Below are 22663 nucleotides of genomic sequence, written 5' to 3'. Positions count from 1 at the left end.
ATCGTTATTAGCGGGCATCCGCTTCAGTGCTGCTTCAGACCCGCTCTGGTTATGGGTAACGTTACTGCTCTTTTGAGTGTGGAACTAAAACTCTTGTACAGACAAGAGACAACCATTTGCCAAGTGTGTGCTCATATGCGCTTTCCATAACTGAAACATGTACTTCAAGGATCTTTTATCTCGACCTTCAAAGGGATTTGCCTTTCCTGCAACGTATTTCCGGGTGTATACCCATATTTCTTTGCTCCTTATTCTCCCAGGGACCGCTTCCTGCAGTTTGTCACCATTTAGTAAAATAGCCCTGTATAGAGGAGTCCTGTGAACTTCCCAATTTAGATCCATGAACGGCGTTATTAATTTAGGTATTTTGTGGGTGGCATAAATCGCTTTTGGTGGGCTGTTTCCTTTAAATTTGCAGAATCTTATGAGTTTATTGTTTCTGATGTTATAAATAAACGTCCACTGGAGATAACAGAAAATTGGTGAAACATACCTGGGTGAAGATGTACATACCGGGTGTGGACTAAAATAGGGGAACATAAAAAAAATTATATTACTATTTCTGATATGGTATAGCAGTCCAGTTAACATTCAAGGCAGTCTTCAGTCGTACAGGAATGGATAAATACAGTTCCTGTGTCGTTTTCAAGCGCATACACCATCGTTCCTGCAAAATAGTGGGAAACACAGATAAGTCTGATAGAGGTGGATAGCGATCAGGCACCCCTCTCTAAAACGTAGACCAAAGAGACTCAAGGCTAGTGAGATCTGGTGATTTTAGTGGCTAGGGGAAACGCAACGGTTAATCGTCGTGCTTACAAAACCAATGCTGAATGATGAGTGCTATACGAGCAGAGGCGCTGTTTTCTTGAGAAAAAGCATCGTCGTTGGGGAACGAACATTATACCATGGGAGGGACCTGATCACCCAAAGACGTCACAAAAACCTTGGCCGTATTACGACCTTGTAGAATATCCGTGGCGCCAGTGGAATAGCGCGATATAGTTGCCTGAGTCATCACCGAACCTGTGCCATATTTCACTTTTGGGACTTAAACTCGGCCAGAAGTCAGTAACGGTGTAAAACAAGACTCATCTGACCAAATGACATTCTTCCATAGCTCCATAATCTAGATTGTATGGAAGCATGTTTTCCTATTACGGTCATTTCCATCAGTCACGAGGATTCTCGGAATTCCATCTCGCCCTTCTATTTCTAGCCTATGGAGCTCCATTGGTGTCGTTTTGGTTCTGACAGGGATGACGACTGCTACATTCAGTTCTGCAGAGAGTTTTGCAGCTATAGTCCTGTCACCCATCGTGTCAAACGTCTTTAATGACGGTCAGTCACTATCATTCATTCAGTGCTCAATTTCTTAAGCTCCGTGACATTGATGATAATTTCATTCTTGCCCTGTGTGCGGTACAAGTCATCGATACGCTGCCTCTTAGAATACCACACATTTCTCTGACGCTACCACGCAGTCCTTGCTATGAATTTTTTCGCTTACGTAACACATGAAAGTGTTGGTATACGATGTATTGTCTAGTGTAAACATGTATTACAAATACTATGTTTAAATTATGTAATATTTAACACTGGCAAGTCAGCGCATATTTAGTTAACGTTGAAGTCAGAGAGATTGTTTTTGTCGCGCCTCTGGGCTTGGGAGCGCGCCAGCGGGTAGTAGTAGCAGTGATGCCGTGATCGGAGTGAGAAGTACAGTCGAGTGCTGCTGGTCCTAGCTGTGTTACGTCTAACGGCTGGTGTGTGGGTCTAAGTACGACGGGAAAGTAATGGTCGGCATATCTGGAAGCATGGCCGGGCAAGTTATTTCGGATTAATGGGCATAGTGCTGAAGAAACGAGGACTTAAATGTGAAGCGCTCTGTGGGCCCAAATCACAACAGTAAAAGCCCGCTGCCACATTGTGTCGCTGCCGTGGAGTTCCGTCGATCCACCGACAACGAGGGAAGTAAGATCTACGTAATTCTCGTAGGATAAAATTGTAGAAGGCTTGCCAGTGACTGTGTTTTTCTCTGAAGTCGAACAATTAATAACAAGCACTTTATAATCGAAGTGTTGCAGTTACATTCCACCCTAAAATAACACCATGTAGGTTCCTTCTGATCCTTACCTTATTGAACCGAGTGTGTCACGCCATTATCAAGAGAAAATATGTTAATTATCAAATTATTTGCATAGACGGTGAACAGTAAATTTCAGACTGGTTATCGTAGTTAATTGTTGCACTTAATAAGCTTACTCCAATCGTAGTAGCTTTATAATAGACTGAAATAATAAATTTGATTATTAAGATTTATTTTAATGCATATTCAGCTGGAGTTAGTTCAAGATCAAACTATAAAGCTTATTCCACCGGAAAATCCCCCAATTAATGAATTATTATCATTCAAAACATTTGTTACTGTTGTAGTCTTCAGACCTGAGACTGGTTCGATGCGCCTCTCCATGCTACTCTATTCTGTGCAAGCTTCATCTCCCAGCACCTACTGCAACCCACATCCTTCTGAATCTGCTTAGTGTATTCATCTCTTGGTCTCCCTCTACGATTTTTACCCTCCACGCTGCCCTCCAGTACTAAATTGGTGATCCCTTGATGTCTCAGAACATCTCCTACCAACCGATCCCTTCTTCTAGTCAAGTTGTGCCACAAACTCCTCTTCTCCCCAATTTCATTCAATACCTCCTTATTAGTTATGTGATATACCGATCTAATTTTCAGCATTCTTCTGTAGCACCACATTTCAAAAGCTTCTATTCTCTTCTTGTCCAAACTATTTACCGTCCATGTTTCACTTCCACACATGGCTACACTCCATACAAATACTTTCGGAAACGACTTCCTGACACTTAAATCTATATTCGATGTTAACAAAATTCTCTTCTTCATAAACGCTTTCCTTGCCATTGCCAGTCTACATTTTATATCCTCTCTACTTCGACCATCATCAGTTACTTTGCTCCCCAAATAGCAAAACTCGTTTACTACTTTCAGTGTCTCATTTCCTAATTTGCTTTCCTCAGTATCACCCGCCTTAATTCGACTACATTCCATTATCCTTGTTTTGCGTTTGTTGTTCAGAACATAGTTAATCAATTATTGGGAATATATTTCATTATCAGTAGAGTAAACTGTGCAATGTACCTAATTTTAAAGACAGAAAGACAGTCCATTGCCGGCCGCGGTGGTCTAGCGGTTCTAGGCGCGCAGTCCGGTACCGTGCGACTGCTACAGTCGCAAGTTCGAATCTTGCCTCGGGCATGGATGTGTGTGATGTTCTTAGGTTACTTAGGTTTGCGTAGTTCTAAGTTCTAGGGGACTAATGACCACAGCAGTTGAGTCCCATAGTGCTTAGAGCCATTTTTGACAGTCCATTATTCAAAATCTCCATAGATAATTATCTGTGTTGGCAGAATTGCACTTAGCTGACAAATTGTTGAAAGTTAGCCATTAATGTTTAAGTGTAGTTTCATTGTTATGACATTGTTTTACATGACTACTCAGCCTGACACAGCACTTACGTAAAAGTTACCGTTCCACCTGCTGCGCTACAAACAGGTAATCTTTATTTTTGACATAATTATTCAGGTACTTAACAGTACTGTCGCTCATCAGTTGCGCTGGCGACCGATATTTTAATTGCTTTTACAACTTAATCATTTCTTTCCAGAAAATTTCCACTGGCAAAATTTACTTCCAAATTATTTCCGTTATGTCATTTACCGATCGTTATTGAAGAAAATTACTCATTCAATAACGATCAAGTTATAATGCCTCCTGTTTCCCGCGGAATAATCATTATACTTCGCATTCGGATGCCTTATCCCGACACGGGTCAAAATTCATAATTAACGGTCATTGTCAACATGTAATTTCACAAATCCCGGGAAGCAGGGGTGTGTTATACTTCGGCCTCTCTCCATACATGCCACAACAGTTTACACACGACTGACAATTAAAACATATTGATAACATTGCACAGGTCCAGTCCGCGGTCACGTACAACGTACAACCTGCAGGTTTGTCAAGTATCTTTCTTTATGTTCAAGAAAGCAGTGTTTCCATATTTTTGTCCACCCGCTGTAACTGTTACAGAAGACGGAACACAGTAATTGTTAAACGGCAATCATGAGAAAATAGCTTAAAAATTCACGATGATTGTTAAACCGTAGCGTTCCTTCCTTTCGTGCCGAGAATTCATTTCCCGATCTGAATCGCAAGTTTTCATTGCATTGCCGTCGGTTTACATCACGTGTCCCCCACCTGCCCCCCCCCCCCCTGCCCTCCCCCCCCCCCCCCCCCCCCTGCGCCCACAACCTTTTGTGAAGACCTGGAGCGATAGAGTCTGATTTGAGAAGACTTGCATGGCTGCTGTCTCGAGATTTTACACTGCCTATTAGGGCCAGCCGTTCGCCAGGAGCGTCCATTCAGCATGTTGCACCGATATCTACCCACAGTCCACCGATAAAAGTTCATAAGATGAAACTTATACCTATTTATTTCTGAAAAACCATATATGTCATAATAGGTCGCAGGGAGATTTTCAACACAGTTTCGCACTGTTGCATAATAAAAAAATGTGAGCTTACGGAATGTCTACCTCTGTTTCCTGCGAGTGTGGCGGAATGCACTGCTGTTACTATTGTCTTGCTCTCCCTTCCGTGTTGTATTCGCGAATGGAACTTGGGAGCAACGACCGTCGACAAATCTCGCCATGTCGTCTAATTCCTCCGATTTTCTTGTCGTGGTCGTTACAGGGGGACACATGTGGGAGTAAATCATATACAGCCGGATTCTTCCGGAAAGTACGCTCTGTTGATTTCTATAGTAAACCTATTCGTGATGCATAATGGCAATTCAGTAGCGACTATCAGTGGAATTTGTGGAACACCTTTGTGAGGCTTTCTCGCCGAATAAACTATTTAGAGACGAAACACGATGTTCTCCGTTGGATCTACTTTATCTCTTCTATTAATCCACCTTTTTAAGGCCCCCAGAGTGATATGGATTACTTAGTATCGCTTAAATAAGTCTTAGTATCACACTCGATTCTCATCCACAAGACAATGTAGCGAAACTGCATGGTATGCCTTCCTGACTTCGGGGAACACAAAATCATCCTGAGCGTCCTCTGGATCTCATTGACGAACATGTCGAGATGAGTTTCGCAAGACTGCAGTCTGCGGTATCCATGAATTGTTTTTATGGAGCATATTTAGTTCTTCATCTAAGTCCTAATATGTGAGGATATTCCATAACTTTACAACACAGCGACGTCAGCCAAAGCGTCTACAAATATGTGCACCTGACTAGTCTTTGGACTGAACTTCAAACACCCCAGCAGATAAAAGAACGTTCTATTTAACGGGGCATAAACTTTGAATGTAGAAGTAAATTAAGATATACCCAGAGAGTGGAGTATATTTAGGCCGTCAGAGTTCAAATGGCCCTAAGCACCATTGGACTTAACATCTGAAGTCAACAGTCCGCTAGACTTGTTGTTATTGTTGTTGTCTTCAGTCCTGAGACTGGTTCGATGCGGCTCTCCATGCTACTCTATCCGGTGCAAGCTTCTTCATCTCCCAGTAACTACTGCAACCTACATCCTTCTGAATCTGCTTAGTGTATTCATCTCTTGCTCTCCCTCTTCGATTTTTACCCTCCACACTGCCCTCGAGAACTAAATTGGTGAAACCATGATGCCTTAGAACATGTCCTACCATCCGATCCCTTCTTCTACTCATGTTGTGCCAAAAACTCCTCTTCTCCCCATTCCTATTCACTACCTCCTCATTAATTATCTGATCTACCCATGTAATCTTCAGCATTCTTCTTTAGCACCACATTTCGAAAGCTTCTATTCTCTTCTTGTCTAAACTATTTATCGTCCATGTTTCACTTCCATACATGGCTACACTCCATACAAATACCTTCAGAAACGACCTCCAGACACGTAAATATATACTCGATGTTAACAAAATTCTCTTCTTCAGAAACGATTCCCTTGCCATGGCCAGTCTACATTTTATATCCTTTCTACTTCGACCATCATCAGTTATTTTGCTCCCCAACTAGCAAAACTCGTTTACTACTTTAAGTGTCTCATTTCCTAATCTAATTCTCTCAGCATCACTCGGGTTAACTCAACTACATTCCATTATCCTCGTTTTGTTTTTGTCGATGTTAATCTTATATGATCCTTTCAAGGCACTGTCCATTCCGTTCAACTGCTCTTCCAAGTCCTTTGCTGTCTCTGACAGAATTACAATGTCATCGGCGGACCTCAGCTTATGTTTCCTCTCCATGGATTTTAATTCCTACTCCGAATTTATCTTTTGTTGATTGAATAACATTGTGGAGAAGCTACAACCCTGCCTCAGTCCCTTCCCAACTACTGCTTCCCTTTCATGCCCCTCGACTCTTAAAAATGCCACCTGGTTTCTGTACAAATTGTAAATAGCCTTTCGCTCCCTGTGTTTTACCCCTGCAACCTTCAGAATTTGGAAGAGAATATTCCAGACAACATTGTCAAAAGCTTTCTCTAAGTCTACAAATGCTTGAAACGTAGGTTTGCCTTTCCTTAATCTATCTTATAATATACGTCGTAGGGTCAGTACTGCCTCACGTGTTCCAACATTTCTACGGAATCCAAACTGATCTTCCCCGTTGTCGGCTTCTACCAGTTTTTCTATTTGTCTGTAAAGAATTCGCGTTAGTATTTTGTAGCCGTGACTTAATAAAGTGGTAGTTTGGTAATTTTCACATCTGTTAACACCTGCTTTCTTTGGGATTGGAATTATTGCCCTAGACTTAGAACTACTTAAACCTAACTAATCTAAGGACATCACACACACCCATGCGCGGGCAGGATTCGAACCTGTGACCGTAGCAACAGCACGGTTCCGGACTGGAGCGCCTAGAACCGCTCGGCCACAAGGGCCGATCGTCAGCGTTCATAGTACATAAACGGGAATTGACGGGCAACAGAGGAAGCTCCGTGAGCCAATATGTAGACCATGCCATGTGTAGAGTATGATGTTAAAAACTTCCATCGATGGTGGACAAGGTAGGAGATGACCGTGTCGAGAGTTATATGCTAAGATTATAGCGTAGGCAAATTTCAGTGGTGGTAGTATGGAACAAAATAAGTAAGTAAGTCCAGCAGATGTATAAATTGAGGGCATCAGCACTTGTTCATCATCGCTTCTGTGAAACATATTTCTTCTATGAACAAGTACTCATAGCTCTTACAGTATGCATTTTAGGGCTCATGTTTACTAAACATGTATTTATTGTTTTGGTGCCTACTGCCACCTCTCAAAGTAGCCAACCGTACAAGCTAAGTAACAACAGAACCGATACGTGTTACATCACATAGCACTGTCAGAGGAAGCTGAACGAGTTTCGCTTATAACTGGTTCCCGACCAGAGTCCGTTACCTCATATTGATACATCTACCCTTCTTTATCGTCCCTGAAAATTTGCAAGATCATCATGGAATGATCTTTCACATAGGAATGTCGCAGATAGGATGTTGCAAGATCATCATGGAATGATCTTTCACATAGGAATGTCGCAGCTCCGGAAAAATGTAGCGAAATGCAGGAAGACTTACGTAAATGAACGCAACTTATTGAATATAAGTAGCTGAAAGACCCACTATTAATCCGTTACATTTTAGACTACAAAGCATTAGACAAAGCAGCGCGGCCACAATTGTACGAGAGGTTGTTTCATAGGTAGAAATTCAGTAGATGAATCCTACAGATATTCACTCGTGCAGCAGGCGCCTTACAAAAAGCTCGCTTTATTGTTCCTTGAATACTGTCGAAGTAGTGATAGTGTGTTTGAGACCCATAACAGGTAGCATTAATAACAGAGGTGGATAAAAAGGAAAAGAATGAAAAGTTGCGCGTAGGTTTAATAATGAATAGGAATATAGGGATGCGGGTAAGATACTACAAACAGCATAGTGAACGCATTATTGTGGCCAAGATAGATGTGAATCCCACACCTACTACAGTAGTACAAGTTTATATGCCATCTAGCTCTGCAGATGACTAAGAAATTGAAGAAATGTATGATGAAGTATAAGAAATTATTCAGATAGTGAAGGGTGACGAAAATTTAATAGTCATGGGTGACTGGAATTCGGTAGTAGGAAAAGGGGGAGAAGGAAACGTAGTAGGTGAATATGGACTGGGGCAAAGAAATGAAAGAGGAAGCCGTCTGGTAGAATTTTGCACAGAGCACAACTTAAAATCATAGCTAACACTTGGTTCAAGAATCATAAAAGAAGGCTGTATACATGGAAGAACCCTGGAGATACTGACAGGTTTCAGATAGATTATATAGTGGTAAGACAGAGATTTAGGAACCAGGTTTTAAACTGTAAGACATTTCCAGGGGCAGATGTGGACTCTGACCACAATCTATTGTGTCAAGCTGTAGATTAAAACTGAAGAAACTGCAAAAAGGTAGGAATTTAAGGAGATGGGACCTGGATAAACTAAAAGAACCAGAGGCTGTACAGAGTTTCAGGGAGAGCATAAGTGGGGGAAAGAAATACAGTAGAAGAAGAATGGGTAGCTTTGGGGGATGAAGTAGTGAAGGCAGCAGAGCATCAAGTAGGTAAAAAGACGAGGGCTAGTTGATATCCTTGGGTGACATAAGAAATATTGAATTTAATTGATGAAAGGAGAAAATATAGAAAAGCAGTAAATGAAGCAGGCAAAAAGGAACACACACGTCTCAAAAATGAGATCGACAGGAAGTGCAAAATGGTTAAGCAGGGATGGCTAGAGGAGAAATGTAAGGATGTAGAGGCTTATCACACTAGGGGTAAGATAGATACTGCCTACAGGAAAATTAAAGAGACCTTTGGAAATAGGAGAACCACTTGTATGAACATCAAGAACTCAGATGGAAACCAAGTTTTAAGCAAAGAAGGGAAAGCAGAAAAGTGGAAGGAGTAAATAGAGGGTCTATACAAGGGCGATGTACATGAGGACAATATTATGGAAATGGAAGAGGATGTAGATGAAGATGAAATGGGAGATACGATACTGCGTGAAGAATTTGACAGAGCAGTAAAAGACCTTAGTCGAAACAAACAAGGCCCCCGGAGTAGACAATATTCCATTGGAACTACTGACGGCCTTGGGAGAGCCAGTCCTGACTACTCAACCATCTGGTGAGCAAGATGTATGAGACAGGCGAAATACCTTCAGACTTCAAGAAGAATATAATAATTCCAATCCCAAAGAAAAAAGGTGTTGACAGATGTGAAAATTACCAGCCTATCAGTTTAATAAGTAACAGCTGCAAAACACTAATGTGCATTCTTTACAGACGAATGGAAAAACTGGTAGAATCCGACCTCGGGGAAGATCAGTTTGGATTCCGTAGAAATGTTAGAACACGTGAGGCAATACTGACCCTACGATTTATCTTAGAAAATAGATTAAGGAGAGGCAAACCTACGTTTCTAGCATTTGTAGACTTAGAGAAAGCTTTTGACAATGTTGGCTGGAATACTCTCTTTGATATTCATAAGGGAGCAGGGGTAAAATACAGGGAGCGAAAGGCTATTTACAATTTGTACAGAAACCAGTTGTAAGAGTCGAGGGGCATGAAATGGAAGCAGCGGTTGGGAAAGGAGTGAGACAGGGTTGTAGCCTCTCTTTGATTTTATTCAATCTGTATATTGAGCAAGCAGTAAAGGAAACAAAAGAAAAATTCGGAGTAGGTGTTAAAATCCATGGAGAAGAAATAAAAACTTTGAGGTTCGCCGATGATATTATAATTCTGTCAGAGACAGCAAAGGACTTGGAAGAGCAGTTGAACGGAATGGACAGTGCCTAGAAAGGATCATATAAGATGAACATTAACAAAAACAAAACGAGGATAATGGAATGTAGTTGAGTTAATCCGAGTGATGCTGAGGGAATTAGATTAGGAAATGAGATACTTAAAGTAGTAAATGAGTTTTGTTATTTTGGGAGCAAAATAACTGATGATGGTCGAACTAGAGAGACTATAAAATGTAGACTGGCAATGGCAAGGAAAGCGTTTCTGAAGACGAGAAATTTGTTAACATCGAGCATAGATTTAAGTGTCAGGAAGGCTCTTTCTGAAAGTATTTGTAAGGAGTGTAGCCGTGTATGGAAGTGAAACATGCACGATATATAGTTTGGACAAGAAGAGAATAGAAGCTTTCGAAATGTGGTGCTACAGAAGAATGCTGAAGATTAGATGGGTATGTCACATAACTAATTAGGAGGTATTGAATGGAATTGGGGAGAAGAGGAGTTTGTGGCACAATTTGACTAGAAGAAGGGATTGGTTGGTAGATGTCCTGTTGCATCAAGGGATCAACAATTTAGTATTGGAGGGCAGCATGGAGGGTAAAAATCGTAGAGGGAGACCAGGAGATGAATACACTAAACAGATTCAGAAGGATGTAGGTTGCAGTAGCTACTGGTAGATGAAAAAGCTTGCACAGGATAGAGTAGCATGGGGAGCTGCATCAAACCAGTCTCAGGACTGAAGACCACAAGAACAACTAGGAGAAAGATTTCGCTGGCAGGAAAATTAAAGAGCCGTTTGGAGGGACGAAAAGCAGCTGCATGAATGTCAAGAGCCCATATGGAAAAACAGTACTATCCAAAGAAGGTCAAGCTGAAAGGTGGAAGATGGAAGGAGTATATAGAGGGTCTGTAGGAAGAAAATGAACTTGGAGGCATTATTATAGGAAGGGAAGGGGATACAGGTGAAGATGAGATGGGAGATATGACATTGCATGAAGATTTCGACAGAGCAGAAAGACCTAAGCCAATAGAAGGTCCCTGAGTAGACAAAATTCGCTCTGAACTACTGATTTCCTTGGGTCAGCCTGCCACAACATATCTGTTATACCTTTTGCGCAAGATGTATGAGACAGGCGGAATATCTGAGACATAAAGGAGAATTTCAAAGACAACAGATGTAGATGAAAATGAGTATTACCGAAGTATCGGTTTAATAAGTCATGGTCTGAAAATACTTACACGGATTATTTACAGAAGAATGGAAAAGTGATAGGAGCTAACTTCGGGGAAGATCAGGTTTTACTCTGCATAAATATAGGAACACGTGAAGAAACACTTCGTAGTAATAGACGGCAAATCATCGAGTAAAACTGAAGTGATATCAGGTGTTCCCCAGGGAAGCGTCCTGGGACCTCTACTGTTCCTGATCTATATAAATGACCTGGGTGACAATCTGAGCAGTTCTCTTAGACTGTTCGCAGATGACGCTGTAATTTACCGTCTAGTAAGGTCATCCGAAGACCAGTATCAGCTGCAAAGCGATTTAGAAAAGATTGCTGTATGGTGTGTCAGGTGGCAGTTGACGCTAAATAACGAAAAGTGTGAGATGATCCACATGAGTTCCAAAAGAAATCCGTTGGAATTCGATTACTCGATAAATAGTACAATTCTCAAGGCTGTCAATTCAACTAAGTACCTGGGTGTTAAAATTACGAACAACTTCAGTTGGAAGGACCACATAGATAATATTGTCGGGAAGGCGAGCCAAAGGTTGCGTTTCATTGGCAGGACACTTAGAAGATGCAACAAGTCCACTAAAGAGACAGCTTACACTACACTCGTTCGTCCTCTGTTAGAATATTGCTGCGCGGTGTGGGATCCTTACCAGGTGGGATTGACGGAGGACATCGAGAGGGTGCAAAGAAGGGCAGCTCGTTTTGTATTATCGCGTTATAGGGGAGAGAGTGTGGCAGATATGATACACGAGTTGGGATGGAAGTCATTACAGCATAGACGTTTTTCGTCGCGGCGAGACCTTTTTACGAAATTTCAGTCACCAACTTTCTCTTCCGAATGCGAAAATATTTTGTTGAGCCCAACCTACATAGGTAGGAATGATCATCAAAATAAAATAAGAGAAATCAGAGCTCGAACAGAAAGGTTTAGGTGTTCGTTTTTCCCGCTCGCTGTTCGGGAGTGGAATAGTAGAGAGATAGTATGATTGTGGTTCGATGAACCCTCTGCCAAGCACTTAAATGTGAATTGCAGAGTAGTCATGTAGATGTAGATGTAGATGTAGATGTAGATGTAGAAACACTGATTTCTGCTAGAAGATAGACTAAGGAAAATAAATGTTCAAATGTGTGTGAAATCTTATAGCACTTAACTATAAATAAAACGTGTGACGAGGGCCTCCCGTCGGGTAGAACGTTCGCCAGGTGCAAGTCTTTCCATTTGACGCCACTTCGGCGACTTTCGCGTCGATGGGGATGAAATGATGATTAGGACAACACAACACCCAGTCCCTGAGCGGAGAAGATCTCCGACCCAGCCGGGAATCGAACCCGGGCCCTTCGGATTGACTGTCTGTCGCGCTGACCACTCAGCTACCGGGGCGGACAGGACTTAACTGATAAGGTCATCAGTCCCTAAGCTTACACACTACTTAACCTAAATTATCCTAAGGTCAAACACACACACCCATGCCCGAGGGAGGACTCGAACCTTCGCCGGGACCAGCAGCACAGTCCATGACTGCAGCGCCAAGACCTCTCGGCTAATCCCGCGCGGCAAGAAAATGCAAACAGATTTTTATAGCATTTATAGATCGGGAGAAACTTTAGACAATGCCGACTGAAATACAATCTTCATAATTCTGTAGGTATAATAGGTAAAATAAAGTGTGAGAGATGTTATAAAGTACAGAAAACAGACGGCAGTTATAAGAGCCGAGGGGCATACAACGGAGGCAGTGATGGGGATGTGAGTAGGACAGGTTGGTAGCCTTTACCCGAAACTTTGCAATGTGTGCATTGAGAAAACAGTAAAGGGAATCAAAAAAAATTGGAGAAGAAATCAAAGTTCAGGGAGGAAAAATAAAAAAAAAAATCAGGTTTGTCGATTACATTTTAATTCTGTCAGAGTCAGAAAATAAATTGGAAGAGAAGTGGAAGGGATAGATCATGTATTGAAGGGATGATAGAAGATGAATATTAACAAAATAAAAACAATTAATTAAATGTAACAGAATGGAATCAGGCCATGCTCAGGGAATTAGATTAGGAAACGAGACACTGAAAGTAATAGACGAGTTCCGCTATTTGTGCAGCGAAATAATTGATGATGGCAAAAGTAGAGAGGATCTAAGATGTAGACTGGCAATGGCATGAAAATCGTTTCTAAATAAGAGAAATTTATTACCTTCGAATAAAGATTTAAGCATTATGAATTGTCTTCTGAAAGATTTTGTCTGGAGTGTAGTCTTGTGTAGAAGTGAAACGTGGTCGATGAACATTTCAGACAAAAGAGAATGGAAACTTTTGAAATGTGATACTACAGAAGAATGCTGAAGATTAGATGGGCAGATCATGTAACTCGTGAAGGGGTACTAAAAGAGAGATGGTGAGAGCCGGCCGGAGTGGCCGAGCAGTTCTAGGCGCTACAGTCTGGAACCGAGCGACAGCTACGGTCGGAGGTTCGAATCCTGCCTCGGGCATGGATGTGTGTAATATCCTTAGGTTAGTTGGGTTTAATTAGTTCTAAGTTCTAGGCTGCTGGTTACCTCATAAGTAGCATTGTGCTCAGAGCCATTTTGAGAGATGGTGATAAAGGAAATTTGCGACTTAACTTTACTAAAATAAGGTATCGGTTGAGAGCATACGTTCTGAGACATTATGGGATCACTAATTTAGTATTGTAGGGAACTGTGGTGGTAGGTGGGCGTCAGAATTGTAGGGGGAGATAAAGAGATGAATACAACAATCAACAACCCACACTGTGTGTGATACTATTTGGCAATAAGACGTAGCAGTACCACAAACAGAAGATGTAGAAATTGCCCGCTCTTTCGTAAAGAAAGCGTATTGTCTCTGTTGTTAATGTTCAGTTTTCCATGTTGAAACTATCTATTTCTGATACAAATACTATTCTGAAGAACGATAGTAGAAGAATACTCACCAGTTCAACAACTTTGATTATAAAAGGTGGGCTCCTGATAAGATCCGTAACAGCCATTTCTGAAAGAGAAGATATTTAGTTATTAAAGCAATACATTTGTAAATCTGAACCCTTTTTTATTTTTCCTTCTTATTTTTGTCAACAAATTTTGAAAGAACAAGTCTTTAAATTAGATTGTAATACAGACAGCATATTACATTGTATTAGATAGTGGACATCCTTAAGAGTTGGTTAACTCTTGTGATAAGATCCAGAATGAGATTTTCACTCTGCAGCGGAGTGTGCGCTGATATGAAACTTCCTGGCAGATTAAAACTGCGTGCCCGACCGAGACCCGAACTCGGGACCTTTGCCTTTCGCGGGCAAGTGCTCTACCATCTGAGCACCGAAGCACGACTCACGTCCGGTACTCAAAGCTTTACTTCTGCCAGTACCTCGTCTCCTACCTTCCAAACTTTACAGAAGCTCTCCTGCGAACCATGCAGAACTAGCACTCCTGAAAGAAAGGATATTGCTGAGACATGGCTTAGCCACAGCCTGGGGGATGTTTCCAGAATGAGATTTTCACTTTGCAGCGGAGTGTGCGTTGATATGAAACTTCCTGGCAGATTAAAACTGTGTGCCCGACCGAGACTCGAACTCGGGACCCTTGCCTTTCTGCATGGTTCGCAGGAGAGCTTCTGTAAAGTTTGGAAGGTAGGAGACGAGGTACTGGCAGAAGTAAAGCTGGGAGTACCGGGCGTGAGTCGTGCTTCGGTAGCTCCGATGGTAGAGCACTTGCCCGCGAAAGGCAAAGGTCCCGAGTTCGAGTCTCGGTCGGGCACACAGTTTTAATCTTGTGATAAGATGTTTGCACAATAACGGGGTGACTCAAAAAGCGGAGGGCTGTTCATTGAATGTTACATCGGTATAAGATTAGAGCCCGTTAAACAGTATTACAAAGCCCACACGTAGGGAAGTGCAAACACCATATGAATTTGGGCATTTTTTGCAGCGACGCTTCGATGACAAGTGTCGATACAGTGTTCTCTTCAGAACTGGACGAGTCCATAAAACATACTATGGAGCAGCTTGGAACCACGATGAGAAGTCTGTTCGAGCTCTTGGTCATCTCAGCTTGCTTTTTGTTCCGTCTAAATTGCTATAAACAGGACGACGTAATGGTTGTCGAACACACCGTAACATCTGCGATAGCGAAATTATATAAACATAACTTCGCAGAGAACTTTTCTAAACAGGTCATAGTAAAGCCGACGTATCTCCGTACTTGTCATGTAGCCACATAGAAAGAGAAGTCTGAATGAGTTTCTAAAATATCTAAGGTCACTCCATTCTAGAACCACCATGGGGTGAAACAAGATGGTACCTTCCATTTCAGATGTTTTAGTGACATACAAAGGTGATTGCACCCCGGCATACTTTGTACGTAGAAAACATACAAACTTTAATTTATAAGCTGCTCCATAACGTTTTATTTCACCATCATGACTTGCATAGCTCGTGCTGTTAAATCGCAAATCTTTTTCTCAGAACTCTTTTGACAACATGAAAGTGCTACGTATTGACACCTGCGTAAGCAATGTCGAAGTAATCCCTCTTGTCAGCGCAGTTTACTAAAGAAGATTGAGCCTGCAATAGAGATCGGGTCGGCGCGCCTTTTCTACACGAATCACTCTGTTAAGGAAAACTGAAAAGTCATTTCAAGCTGACGCGATGTGTGCCTTGTCGCTGGACGGGAGAAGGGTTTTAGGCATAGTGAGGTATCCACCAAATTAGCGTGCACCACAGTGTTGTAGGTGTCATCACCGTCGCCAACCTTGTGTGAATGCTCTGTAACGCTAATCATTTGCATATCACAGCATTTTCTTCCTGACGGTTAAATGTTGCGTCTGTAGCACGTAATCTTCGTGGTGTAGCAATTTTAATGGTCAGTAGTGTATGTCGGACGGACAACTATCTGAAGACACTGAATATCTGTACCGCAGTATTTGACCAGGGGTCAACACCGGAGATGATAATCGCTACCTGTAAGTTATGGCTCTTACGTACCATTAGGAGAGTACAACAGAACTGCACTCGACCTTTCTAAACCAACTAGGAAGGCTTTGTCGACCGAGAATGTTCAACAGACTGTACAGAACAAATCTGGACTCTAGGCTTTCTTTACAAAATACTATGCAATCCTTGTCCAGAAACTTGATCTGTGAAGAACGTGATCAAGAGAACATTCGGAATGCAAAGTGTATCAGGAACGTCAGGTTTTCTTCAACGCAGATTGCAGGATATGTCTGCCTCCTGGCGACAGTTGTAAGAAAGTGTAGGGATGGTCCCATACGAGGGTTGGAACTTTAATGGTGGCAACTATTTACAGCTCTTACAAAATAGAAACGTGTTTCAAAGTTTTACTGACCTTCAAAGCAGTCACCAGCATTGTGTATAACCCGTTGAAAGCGATGTGGAAGTCGTAGGATATTCTTAGCAGTGCCAGTTGTGTTGACAGTTCTTGCGGCGCGGTCTATTGCCCGACGAATTTGTAGCAGTTCTGAAGCGAAAGCCGTGAACTTTCCTTCAGTTTAGAAATCGAGTTGAACTTAATAAGGCTTTAGTCAGGGGAGTGCAGTAGGTGGTATAGCACTTAGCAGCCCCATCAGTCAAACAAATCAGTAACAGCTTGCATTGCACGTGCTTGAGCATTGTCCTGCAAAATGATGGTCAGGTCCTGCAGAAAGTGTCATCACTTTTATCTCTATGCTGTTCATTTTTGGAACACACCCTACGACCAGCTGAGAGACAGAAGTGATGACACTTTATGCAGTTGCCAACGAAAGGAATAAAAGCTAAAGATTGTTTCGGTATGTTCTCCTCTTCCAGCTACTTAGTTTTAACTGTTAGTGCCCTGTTAATCGGCCGGATGGAATATCCATTTTCGCTGAATACTGTCTTTAGATGGGCTAGTTCTTGAGGTAAGCTATCTAGATCTGAGACAGTATGAGCTCTATGAAGAAGTGTTTTAAGTAAACTCATGGTTTGCGATGCGTGATGGCAACTCGATGCTTGCAGGTACAAATCAGTATGAGTGGGTTTCTAGTAAACTGAATGCCCTAGAGAACCATCATTCTTCCTTCGATCCAGGACATTCGTGGTTCGAAAACTTTAAACCATATTTATGCCGCTAAATTTCATCCAGTTGGGTAAATCTACTTGTTCTCTTGGTGTATACTTCATTCATAATGTTATAAGAATTCTGATGCAACCAAACTTTGCCCGCTGCTAATAGGAGGAGCGTTCAATAAGTAACACAATTAATTTTTTTTTCTCGCCCAACTTGGGTTGAAAAAATGTGGAATTTGCTGTGGGACATCGTACAACATTCCCGCTACAGTCCTTACAGTTTCATGAAGTTCCGATATGTGGCGGCGTTACATGCAACGTTCAAAATGGCGCCTGTGACGAAGGTGCGTTCCAAGCAGAGAGCTGTCATTGAGTTTCCTTTGGCGGAAAACTAGAGTATCAAAAGTATTCGTAGGCGGCTGCTTACGAAGACCTGGCAGTGAACAGAAGAACAATGTGTCGTTAGGCGAGGAGTCTGTCTACATCGCAATAAGGTCGCACGAACCTGTCCGATTTCCCGTTTGCTTGCAGGCATCTCACTCCTGTGACTGCTGCAGTGCTGGAACGTGGGGACACTCTCATTGTAGATGATTGACGGATCACAATCAAACACCCCGCTGCACAACTGGACGTCTCTGTTGGTACTGTTGATATACTCGTCCCCTGTTGGGGTACTCCAAGTTGCGTGCTCGCTGACTTCCGTTTGCGTAACAGAAGACCATAAGGAGCAACGAAGGACCATCTGTCAGGAACTGCTTGCGCCTCATGAGGCTGATCGTGAATATTTTTTTAAATTTTTTTTATGGTGGAAAATCGTCACATTCGATGAAACATGGGTTCATCTCTTCGAAATGGATACAAAGCGGCTATCCATAAACAGAGGCCACATCAGCTCGCTTCCGGAGAAAATGTTCAAAGCCGCACCGGCAGCCGTTAAAGTCATAGCGATGGGGTTCTCAAGGGGTTATTACGTTTGACGTTCAATCCTATTAAGGTGGCGTAAGGCCGTCGCGCTCTACGAAGAATACGCTCCTGGCCATTAAAATTTGCTACACCAAGAAGAAATGCAGATGATAAACGGGTATTCATTGGACAAATATATTATACTAGAACTGACATGTGATTACATTTTCATGTAATTTGGGTGCATAGAAATCAGTACCCAGAACAATCACCTCTTGCCGTAATAATGGCCTTGATACGCCTGGGCACTGAGTCAAACAGAGCTTGGATGGCGTGTACAGGTACAGCTGCCCATGCAGCTCCAACACGATACCGTATTTCATCAAGAGTAGTGACTAGCCTATTGTAACGAGCCAGTTGCTCGGCCACGATTCAACAGACGTTTCCAATTGGTGAGTGATCTAGAGAATATTCTAGTCAGGGCAGCAGTCGAACATTTTCTTGGATGGCGTGTACAGGTACAGCTGCCCATGCATCTCCAACACGATACCGCATTTCATCAAGAGTAGTGACTAGCCTATTGTAACGAGCCAGTTGCTCGGCCACGATTCAACAGACGTTTCCAATTGGTGAGTGATCTAGAGAATATTCTAGTCAGGGCAGCAGTCGAACATTTTCTGTATCCAGAAAGGCCCATACAGGACTTGCAACATGCGGTCGTGCATTATCCTACTGAAATGTAAGGTTTCGCAGGGATCGAATGAAGGGTAGCCACGGGTCGTAACACATCTGAAATATAACGTCCACTGTTAAGTGTCGTCATTGCGAACAAGTGGTGACAGAGACATGTAACCAATGGCACCCCATACCACCACGCCGGGTGATACGCCAATATGGCGATGACAAATACAAGCTTCCAATGTGCGTTCACCGCGATGTCGCCAAATACGGATGCGACCATCATGATGCTGTAAACAGAACGGGGATTCTTCCGAAAACTTACGTTTTGCCATTCGTGCACCCAGGTTCGTCGTTGAGTACACCATCGCAGACGCTCCTGTGTGTGATGCAGCGTCAAGGGTAACCGCAGCCGTGGTCTCCGAATTGATAGTCCACGCTGCTGCAAACGTCGTCGAACTGTTCGTGCAGATGGTTGTTGTCTTGCAAACGTCCCCATATGTTGACTCAGGGATCGAGACCTGGTTGCCTGACCCGTTACAGCCATGTGGATAAGATGGCTGTTATCTCCACTGTTAGTGATAGAAGGCCGTTGGGATCCAGTACGGCGTTCCGTATTACCCTCCAGAACCCACCGATTCCATATTGTGCTAACAGTCACTGGATCTCGACCAACGCGAACAGCAATGTCGCGATACGATAAACCGCAATCGCAATTGGCTACAATCAGACCTTTATCAAAGTCGGAAACGTGATGGTATGCATTTCTCCTCCTTACACGAGGCATCACAATAATGTTTCATTTTGTTTCACCAGGCAACGCCGGTCAGCTGCTGTTTGTGTATGAGAAATCGGTTGCAAACTTTCCTCATGTCAGCACGTTGTAGGTGTCGCCACCGTCCCCAACCTTGTGCGAATGCTCTGAAACGCTAATCATTTGCATATCACAGCATCTTCTTCCTGCTGGTTAAATGTTGCGTCTGTAGCACGTTATCTTCGCGGTGTAGCAATTTTAATGGCAGTAGTGTATGTTGAAAAATAGGGTTTTATAGCCAATAGAGTGGAAAATAGCATGGTATATTGAAATACCGAATAAAACCAATCTGCTTTCAGAATAAAATGCGTTTCATTGCGTACTGATTACCCCTAGTATTTCCGCTGTAAACGGTTCAGCCATCTTCGGCCCGAGGTGGAAAGAGTCAAAGTAAAGCGCTAGGGGCACAGTACCGTTGTCCTTGCGAATTAACTATTGCCATTGCCACATTCCATATTATGTCAAGGTTTATCGTGTTGACAGTACTGACTCTGGCAAAATGTGGAATGCGGCAGAGTTAATTCTCGTAGACAATGGTGCTGTTTCCCTGCCGAAAAAGTTTTTAACTACATCCTTCACAGAAGGTGTCTCCCGCTCATGTGCTGTTTCTTCCACAGTTACCAGCCGTGCACTTTGCTAGTTCTGCGTGTATGTAAGGTGGGCGTCAGTGCTGTTCCGTCAGTCTTAACGGATAGCCCCGAAGATAGCTGAACGATTTACAGTCTAAGTATTACCGCCGGTCAAAGTTTAATTACAGCTTAGATGCCGTTGTTTTATGAAATCATCCGATTCTAGTGAAATTTTACATGCTTGCGTGAAACAGATGACATTGCAGAACTATAATTATATCAAATAAATTCAAGAAGGTGGCTTCAAGATGGTAGACGACTTGGACTCAATAATAATTTCAGAGCCGCATATCACGTACTTCTAAGACTTCCAAAAGCAAAAGCTTCTTATATTATGAAAGTAATTACACATTTTCAATTTAAATCTGTTGTCCTATGCTTTCTCTTAATCATTTTGACTATTTTATACACACATTCTTTAATTGCTAAGAGAGCTATTAAAGTTATGTTACAGAAGTTTAACAAGGCTAGTTGCCGTAGAGGTAACCACAGCGTATGCCAGAGTGAAACGAAGCTGAACGAATTGCCTGGCATACTCCTTTATTGTGAATACATGTTTATTCAGACCGCTTTCGGTCCTCTACCTTCATCCAAGAGGAACGAAAAACAAAAGCATTCACATGACGTGAGAGTAGCTCACTTATCGCAGCCACAATTACTGCGCACAACAAAAGCTTTCTGATCGCGTTGTGCACACTAACTCTGACTGCAATAAAGATGTTATTCTCGTGTTGCATGGTATATGACATATGAACGCTTTTGTTTTTGGTTCTTTCTGGATAACGGTCAACCATCGAAATCGATCGGAATGAATACTAATTGACAGTACAGTAGTATGTCATGCATTTCCTTCAATATATTTCCACTGTTGACTGTCGCCTAAAAAGTATTTTCACCATTTAAATGGTTCAAATGGCTCTGAGCACTATGGGACTTAACTTCTGAGGTCATCAGTCCCCCAGGACTTAGAACTACTTACACCTAACTAACCTAAGGACATCACACATATCCATGCCCGAGGCAGGATTCGAACCTGCGACCGTAGCGGTCCCACGGTTCCAGACTGTAGCGCCTAGAACCGCTCGGCCACCTCGGCCATTTAAACTACGAAAGCATGAGGAGAAACGATAATTCAGTATCAGTTAGGAAGAGTCCATTTCACGGCTTCTGACTGCTACAAAGAAACAGAAATTATATAAATGTCACCAGTGCTTCTGTTTTACAAGTTTTCCGTCACTGTACTGCATGTGTAACTGAAGGGGAAATTTGTGACTGGATTGAGGAGTTTTTGAAAGGGAGAACGAAGCACGTTATCTCGGACAGAACGTCATCGACAGATGTAGAACTGGTTTCAGTTGTGCTACAAGGAAGTGTGTTGCTGTTCTTGTTGCATATTAATGTTCTTGTAGACGATATTAATAGTAACCTCAGACTTTTTGCTGACAATACCGTTATCTATAAGAAGTACAGCCGAAAAGCTGCTGCATAAATATTCATTCAGATCTTGATAAGATTTAAAAGAGGAACAAAGATTGGAAACTTTCTTCAAATGTTCAGAAATGTTTGGGGAATAGATCGAAAGTGATGCTTCCGATATTTTTGTGTGAAAACTCTATACGTTATTGACATTCTGCATCTATATTCTTCATGTCTACACATTTCCTTCTCACCATAGTCACCCTGTCAATGAACACATTTCTCTCAACGAGGGACTAGTTTTTTGATACCGCCAAACCTCCCCTCTGCCTGTACCACTTGATCATTATCAAAGTGAAGTCCTCTAAGGTGTTATTTAAGTTTGGGCAACAGACGGAAATCCAATGAGGTCAAGTGGGGACTGTACGGAGGATGATCGATGAAGTGAACCCATGGCGTCGCTTTGCTGCAGATGTTGCGGCGCTCGTGTGTGGTCTGGCGTTGTTACGTTGAAGGGGGAGGCGCTCCATACGCGGACAAACTCTTCGAATTCGAAATTCAATTACTGCAAGCTGTTTCTCGTGCTCCACATGATTACGTTACACACCGACGTAGTTGCACGCTACAACTCGGAGCCTTCCAGCAACAGAGAGCTGAAAATACGTAGGCATGAATAATACTGTAACAGACGTTTATTACATTTGTTTTATTAAAAAAATGAAATGGAAACAGTCTACAAAAGATATTGCTTAGAAATCACTCGTGCGACCCATCCTAGAATGTTGCTCAAGTGTTTGGAATCCGTACCAAATGAGACTGACGCATACAAAGAGAGGTGACACGAATAGCCACAGGTTTGTTTGATCCGTGTGAGATGTCACAGGAATGCTCAAGAAACAGACTCTGCAGGTTATTAAAGATAGATGTAAGCTATCTTCAGAAGGCTACTTACGAAGTTTGAAGAATTTGCTTTAAACGACGGCTCTAGGAATATCGTACCACCCCACCCCCAGAACCGTCATGTTTCGCTCCGCCAGGGATCTTGACGATAGGATTAGAATAATTACAACATGCTCGGAGCCATTTAAACAGTCATTATTTCC

At 42.4% G+C, this 22663-nt stretch overlaps 1 protein-coding gene across 1 annotated transcript in view; it reads right to left on the bottom strand.

Moving 5' to 3' along the window:
- LOC126284311 (uncharacterized) overlaps positions 1 to 22663 on the bottom strand; it is a 50785-nt gene that overhangs the window by 10775 nt on the left and 17347 nt on the right. The window contains exon 2 of the mRNA XM_049983145.1: positions 14010 to 14068. Within this exon, the coding sequence (XP_049839102.1) occupies positions 14010 to 14066 (57 nt within the window). The 5' untranslated portion in view covers positions 14067 to 14068. The remainder of the gene's footprint in view (positions 1 to 14009; positions 14069 to 22663) is intronic.

The sequence above is a fragment of the Schistocerca gregaria genome, chromosome 8 (assembly GCF_023897955.1).
Source record: "Schistocerca gregaria isolate iqSchGreg1 chromosome 8, iqSchGreg1.2, whole genome shotgun sequence".
Classification (NCBI taxonomy): Eukaryota; Metazoa; Arthropoda; class Insecta; order Orthoptera; family Acrididae; genus Schistocerca; species Schistocerca gregaria.
Note: the sequence above shows the minus strand (reverse complement) of the source record. Positions and strands in the feature narration are given on the sequence as shown.